Below are 7452 nucleotides of genomic sequence, written 5' to 3'. Positions count from 1 at the left end.
GAGACCTCTCTTCTTGGCTTGGAGATGGCTGTCTTCTCCCTTTGTCTTCACATGGTTTTTGCTCTGTGGTGTCTGTGTCCTAATCTCTACTTCTTAGAAGGACACCAGTCATGTTGGATTAGGGACCACCTGAATGACCTCATTGTAACTTAATTACCTCTTTCAAGGCCCTATCTACAAACGCAGCAATCACATTCTGGGTATGAGGGGTTTAGGACTTCAGCAAATAAATTTTGCAGAGACACAGTTCATCCCATAACCGTGTATCATATAAAGACTTTCACAAATTGGCCTTGGCCTTACCCCTTCAACTTAGCTTTAGACTCTCTCTTCCAGACAAGTTTCAGCTACAAAACTTGGGGTTTTCCAAATATGCCCAGAACGCTTACCCCATTATGCCTTTGCTAATGTCGTTCCTCTGCCTCGATTTCCTGGAAGATGGGAACCTCCCCACATCTCTACTGCCTAATCCAACTTCTTAGTGTGGTGAACTCCTGTTAAGCAAGTCACAGGTCAAATGCCATCTCTTCTGCAAATTGTTCCTGAACTACCTGAGCAGAACTAATCCACCTCTGTACCCCTATAGCCAGTATGTAATTAACATAGCAGTTATCTCATTGTATTGAAATTTTGTATTCCCATTTGCCTCCTTGTTAGAATATGACATGTCAAGCCATTCACAGTGCTTGATGAATAGTAGACACCTAATAAACATTTTTTTAAAGTGAATGAAATAGGAGAGAGTATAGGCCAGGCTAAATGCAAATTCTTCTAGAATCTAAAAGTTTATTACATACTAAAGTGAGTGAGTTTAGAAAAGAAAAAACAAAACAAAGGAAGAAGCTTACTGTGGTTCAGCAATCGTCATATTTCCCCTCTGCTTATTGGGTAAGCTATTTCACTACATTTCCCAGGCTCCCTTACTGTTGACTGAGACACATGACTGCATTTGGCCAATGAAGTCCTGGCCTCCATGACCTTTCAGGAAAGTCTCCATTCTTTCCATATGTCTGGATGCAGAAGTCCAGTGGATACTGAGGCCTGAGGAAATGGTAGAGCCAGTAGGTGGGAAGCAGCTTGAGTCACTGCAGGAAGAACACCTGCTAACAGCTAAACAGACCATGACATGAGAAAGAAATATTGTGTGGAGTCACTGAGATTGGGAGGACATTTATTATTGCATGAGCTCTCATAATTACTACATACCTGAAACATAGAACATCCAAATTATTCCACCCTCATGGCTCCAGCGTCCATCCTAAGTCTCAGGGGGAAGACCAAGATTTTGCCTGATATTTTTGAAAGGAATTTAAATTTGTTGTCTCCAATGTGACTATAAAGATATTTGAAGAAAGGAATGAAGTTATGGCAAAATAGCGTAACAGTCACATTCCCCTGGCCCTGACAAACATGATTGGGTTTGTCTTGGCTTTAAAATAATACAAAGACTAAACCTTGCTATTCTGCCACAAGCTATTGCCTTCTCTCTCCTTTCAGAGCCACGCTGTAAGACTAGATTACACTTAGTCCTTAGTCTTTTAGACTCTTTAGTCTTCCTTGCCCCTAACCTCCATCCTCAACCACAACTAGTAACTGAGACCACTAATAACCTCCTTTTTTTTGAGATGGAGTTCTCGCTCTGTTGCCCAGGCTGGAGTGCAATGGCACTATCTCAGCTCACTGCAACCTCTGCCTCCCGAGTTCAAGTGATTCTCTTGCCTCAGCCTCCCAAGTAGCTGGGATTACAGGTGCGTGCCACAGCACACAGCTAATTTTTGTATTTTTAGTAGAGATGGGGTTTCACCATGTTGGCCAGGCTGGTCCCAAATTCCCGGCCTCAAGTGATTCACCAATCACTACCGTGCCTGGCCCCACTAACAACCTCTTAATCACAAACTCTTTTGTCAGCTGTTCTCAACTTCTGCTCAATTAAGATGCTCCTTAGTTCCCGCTGTTTCCTCTCTGAAATGAATCCTTCCTGGATTCTATAAAACTATTATTTTTTGAGACAGAGTTTCGCTCTTGTTGCCCAGGCTGGAGTGCCATGGTGCAATCTCGGTTCACTGCAGCCTCCACCTCCCAGCTTGAAGCAATTCTCCTGCCTCAGCCTCCCGAGCAGCTGGGATTACAGGCATGTGCCACATCACCTGGCTAATTTTGGATTCTTAGTAGAGACCAGGTTTCTCCATGTTAGTTGGGCTGGTCTCAAACTCCTGAACTCAGGTGATCTGCCCACCTTGGGATTACAGGTGTGATCCACTGCGCCTGGCTGACACTACTTTCTTGTCCTCCTACTCAATCTCCTTTTTGATACTTCCTCCTTCTCCAGCTCCCTAAATCCATATTCCATAAGCTCTTGCTCCTGCCTTTCTCTCTCTCGTACTTTTTAGTCTGTTCATCAGTTGTCATCTTTGATCTCTTTTTAGCATTCCTCTTTCCATTTGAGAAAGGTGACTCACCATTTTCATCTATTTTCTACCTCTCCCTTGTGATAATCTCATCCATCTATGCAGATGATTCCCATCCATGCCCTGGCCTCTTTCCAGTTGCCTTCTAGACTTTTCCACTGGATAACCTGCAAGTACCTCAAACTCAGTAGATCTCAACCACCAAACTCATCACCTCATCTCCCCACACTGTGTTCCTTATTTCTCAGAATAGCATCTTCATCCTCTCATTCATTGGGTTCAACACTTCAAAGCCACCTTTGACTCCTCTTTTTCTCCCCACATCCAATCAGTGATCTGGGCCTGCTGGGTCTCCTCTGTACCACTGTCATTGTCTTGCTTCAGGCCTTCATTACTTCTTGCCTAGACCATCATTAACAGTTTATTTCTAACATTCTATATCTGTCAAGTCTCATCAGAAAAACAGAAACCACACTAGTTTTATTTATTTATTTATTTTGAGACAGAGTTTCGCTCTTGTTGCCTAGGCTGGAGTACAATGGCACCATCTCAGCTCACAGCAATCTCCGCCTCCCAGTTCAAATGATTCTCCTGTCTCAGCATTCCAAATAGCTGGGATTACAGTCACGCACCACCATTATCTGGCTAATTTTGTATTCTTAGTAGAGACAGGGTTTCTATATGTTGGTCAGGCTGGTCTCGAACTCCCAACCTCAGGTGATCTGCCCATCTCAGCCTCCCAAAGTGCTGGGATTACAGGCATGAGCCACTGTGCCCGGCTACACACTAGTTATTTTAATAAAGAGAATGTAGTAGAGGGAATTAGCTAAACAGGTGCTATTTTTGAAAAAGTAAAAAGGGAACACACTGACTTAACACAGAGATAGTAATTGCTAGAAGCAGGTACCACTCCTGGGGCTAGGGAAACTAAGAGAAAAGATAGGTTATCATAATTAAGATGCCCAGAGAAGTCTCCTAGGACAGAAGTCAGACATCAAAGGAGAAAGCCCTGCCTGGTTATTGCTAGTGCTTCTAATGGGGCACAGTGAAGTAGCTTTTGGGAAAAAAAAAAGTTAGACACTGGCTCCAAATGTTATTGAGGGACGAAAGGCCATTGTTGGAGCAACATTGAAAGGAATAGCCAGGAAGAAGAATGGAATAAGTCCCTTTTCTGCTCCTCCTTGCAGTCTACTGGGAGACTTTAATGGGAAGTCATCTGGCAGCGAGACGACAGTTTGCAGAACTCTAGCCCTAGAATATACAACACAGAAGGGTGGATTTGGTGCACTGCTCTACCTCTAGCTTATCTTTCTCTGTACTCAATTTTCCATTAGATTTCTAAATTAAGAGCCAGCATTTATTGAACATTTACTATGTGTCAAGTACAATTCTAAGCACTTTTAAAAATAACACATTTAATTCTCGTGACATTTCAAAATGTTTACTATTATTATCTATATCATACAAATGAGGAAACTGAGGCACTAGGAATTTAAGTCATTTGCCCAAAGGGATAAAAGTAACTTATGTAGTAATTAGTAGGTCAAAGATTCAAACCCAGGGTCCCTAGAATCTGGTCTCTTCACCACTACAATTGCATACCTACCAAACAGTGATTATCAAACTTAAAAAAAAACTTTTCATAACGTGTAGAATGGAGAAAGTATGGTTCCTTAAGTAAATGATTCTCAAACAGTAGTATGTATATGTAAGAATCATTAGGATTACAGCACTCTCTCCCCAGAGACTGATTTGAAAGGTCTGAGACAGAGAATTTGAATTTCAAACTGTGAGCCCCAGACACCCACCCTTGCCCTGTCCCTGATCTAAACAGTCTCCGGATCATTTGGGCCACAATACTAACTTGGCAGGAGTTGGTAAGAAAAGAAGGGAGAAAGAGAATATACCTTGAAAAAACTCTTCTGTATCCCAATTGAGAATCACAATCTTCAAACACAATTCTGATCACATCATGTCTTGCTTAAAACTCTGAAACTGAACAAATTGATTGTAATATTTTTTGAACGAATACTATGTGTCAAGTGATATTCTAGATGATTGGGACTGCAGAGTGGCAGCCCCATTGAGTATCTTTGTGACCCTGCAGAAGATACAAATTTCTTTGCCTTTAGTTTCCTTATCTGCATCTCCTATCTCTGGTAGAAAAAAGAACGGATGCTTGAAAAGAAAGGCCAACATGATTAGAGTACAATGTGATCCAGTGATACTGGTAAACAAAACAGTTTACCAGCAGTACAGCTTCAAGGCCTTGTAGGTCACAATGACAATTTTAGCTTTTACCTCAAGAGCAACAGGAACCCAAGGGAGGTTTTTCAGCAGGAAGGTGCCATGCCCAGAGGTATATAAATACTAACTAAGAGTTAAAGTTGAATTAACATTTCCTTCAAACAAGGAAAATTAGTAATTATAGTCATATCAGTCTAATATTTTGAGGGTATTAAATAAAGCAGCAATTAATGTTCAAGACTTTTTTTGTTCTATTTTCTAAGATGAAAAAAAACAAATTAAATCTTGCTTGCTGGTATTAATCATAATCTCAACTCATTCCTGGAATGAGATGTCCTATGTACATCTTAATTTAAGACTGTAGAAGTGTTAAGTGTCAGAAATCAAGTGTCAATTATAAAAAAAAAAATTTTTTTATTAAGTGTGAAAGCAAAACAGGTACATCTATTTAAATATTTTTTACATAATTATAGATACAACAAAGACAAATAACTTAGCAAAAATTACAAGTTTAAAGAATAGTACTATTTTGAAACAGCCAGCATAGTATCTGAAAATACTCCATTTCAATCATAATTGGTGAATATTATTTCCAAAAAAAGTAATTTGCATTTTCTTGTGAAAAATATGGTTTTTCTAGATGTCTGCCAAGATTGATCAGAAAAGTCCATCTTTCTATATCTAAAAAAGTATAGTGCCTTATTGAGAACTTTTAAACCCAATGGCTTTAAAAACCACCAGTGTTTTCCTTTGGGCTTAGGTGAACTCTAAATCTTTACTTCATTTTCAAACTACAGAGCATCAACATATACAAAAACAAATCAGATTGAGAGTTTTGATTTGCTTTTCTTCATACTGAGCGAAGAACCTTCTCCCTGGCTGGGTGAAAGACCATAGTGTACTGTGATGTCCAATCTACCACACAGGGCTTCACCAAGCCAAAGCAGCTGCACTGAAAGAAATCTGCCAGGTTCTGTGTGAATCCAAGGCTGCCAAGAAAAAAAAAAAGAGAACATTTCTTACTATAGTTCCTGTTTAGCTTGACCAACATTCATTCAAACCATAAACACTCACAGAGAATCTTTAAGATACAATGTCCTTCAAACATCTTGCATAAATCCAGGGTAAATCGGATAGTTCCTGGACTTCTGGGACCTTAAAACTGAAGCCTATTTCTGGACCTGAATCCGTATTTTGAGATTTCCTGGCTTCTGCTCAGCACCTTAATTGAGTTTTTCATCATCACTTCATTTTGGATTCCCCATTTAATGAACTGGCCACTGACATTAATAAGTTTCTTTCTTTCTATTCTTACTTCCCTAATTCGAACTCTGATTACCTCAAAGTCCATATAGGCCAGAACAACTGTAATCAACAAAATGGGATTTTCCCTAAACCGTATAAGTAACTCTCTAAAATGTAATAATTTCTGTGTCTCAATTCCTTTTAATTCATCTTACATAGTGCAGACTATTATCCTCCAAAAACCCTGATATAGTCATAGTCCCTCGCCTCTTAATCAAAACTCTTTAAAGATACACCTCTGCTAGAGGCTCAAATAAATATTCCTTGTCTTTGTATTCAAGGCCCTATACAATGTATCCCTCAAGTTCTAGCTCCCTGTGCATCTTTATAAATCTCCTGCTCCAGGTACTCTGGCTCTGTTTTTCCCATGATCATAGCTGTGTGGGCCTGGAATGTACACTGCTCTACACTTAGTTCAGGAACCCCTTTATCCTTTTACGTTCTACCTGTTCTCAAGGCCCAGGCCAATGCCCACATTTCCACTGGAGCTTTCCAGACTACAACGGTCTTAGGCATCATTTCTTCTCAATTAAACTTCTGAAGTACTACTACCTATTTCAGTTATGAGAAATGCTCATTTTTACACATATGGTCTATCTTTTAAGTGCCTTACCCAATCCCTTACACACATCAAAACATACCTCTGTATGAGGATGACTGCATTGCTGTTTAAAAGACTGTGTTCTGCATTAGGATGATGGAGTTGCTGTCTATTAAGGACCGGCACTACTCAGAAGACAACTTCCTGTAAAGAGGGCTGACTGTGGAACTGAAGTGGGGACACATGCTGGAATTTATAGGACCTGGCTCAAAAACTAGTTAGAGTAGTGTCCCCTTACCCTTGGTTTCAGTTACCTGTGGTCAACAACAGCCCAAAAATATTACAATGAAAAATTCCAAAAAAAAAAACAATAAGATTTAAATTACATGCCGTTCTGAGGAGCATGATCAAATCTCATGTCATCCAGCTCTGTCTGTCTGGGACATGAATCATCCTTTTGTCTGGTGTTTTTACCCTGTCTACACTACCTGACTGCTGGGTTATGAGACTGAAATAACATGGTATTATTGAGTTCAGTACTATCTGCACTTTCACGCATCCATTGAGGGTCTTAGAACATATCCCTCATGGAGAAAGCGTGACTACTGTAGTGAGTAAAAGCAACTTAGAGGAGGAAAACAAGCAAAATCTTTGGTTTGGGTGAGATTTTGGAAAGTGGACTCAAAGTAGCTCTGAGGTTTTACCTTTAGTTCCTCTAGGTGATGTTGCCATTACTCAGCCAACATGTTCTAATGCTCTCTATTCAGACTCTTCTCTAGGGCTTGGAATGTCCTTCCTCCCTCCCAACGCCAATGTGCCCTGCCCCACATCTCTCAAGGCTCAGCTTCAAATTCCAACTCTATCAAAGGCTTCCATAGTTTAGTGCAGTAAATATTTATTCCTCTGGTTAAGCCACAAAGAAAGGGACTTTATTAACACTGTCAATGTGAA

General features: G+C 40.2%; 1 protein-coding gene across 4 annotated transcripts in view; it reads right to left on the bottom strand.

Annotated features, from left to right (window-relative positions):
• Positions 1 to 5047: 5047 nt before the first annotated feature.
• ZDHHC13 (zDHHC palmitoyltransferase 13) overlaps positions 5048 to 7452 on the bottom strand; it is a 54577-nt gene continuing 52172 nt past the window's right edge. For all 4 annotated transcript variants that reach the window (XM_002755095.5, XM_009007813.5, XM_009007816.5 and 1 more), the window contains one exon: positions 5048 to 5644. In XM_002755095.5, the coding sequence (XP_002755141.1) occupies positions 5506 to 5644 (139 nt within the window). In that variant the 3' untranslated portion in view covers positions 5048 to 5505. The remainder of the gene's footprint in view (positions 5645 to 7452) is intronic.

The sequence above is a fragment of the Callithrix jacchus genome, chromosome 10 (genome assembly GCF_049354715.1).
Source record: "Callithrix jacchus isolate 240 chromosome 10, calJac240_pri, whole genome shotgun sequence".
In the NCBI taxonomy this organism is placed as follows: Eukaryota; Metazoa; Chordata; class Mammalia; order Primates; family Cebidae; genus Callithrix; species Callithrix jacchus.
Note: the sequence above shows the minus strand (reverse complement) of the source record. Positions and strands in the feature narration are given on the sequence as shown.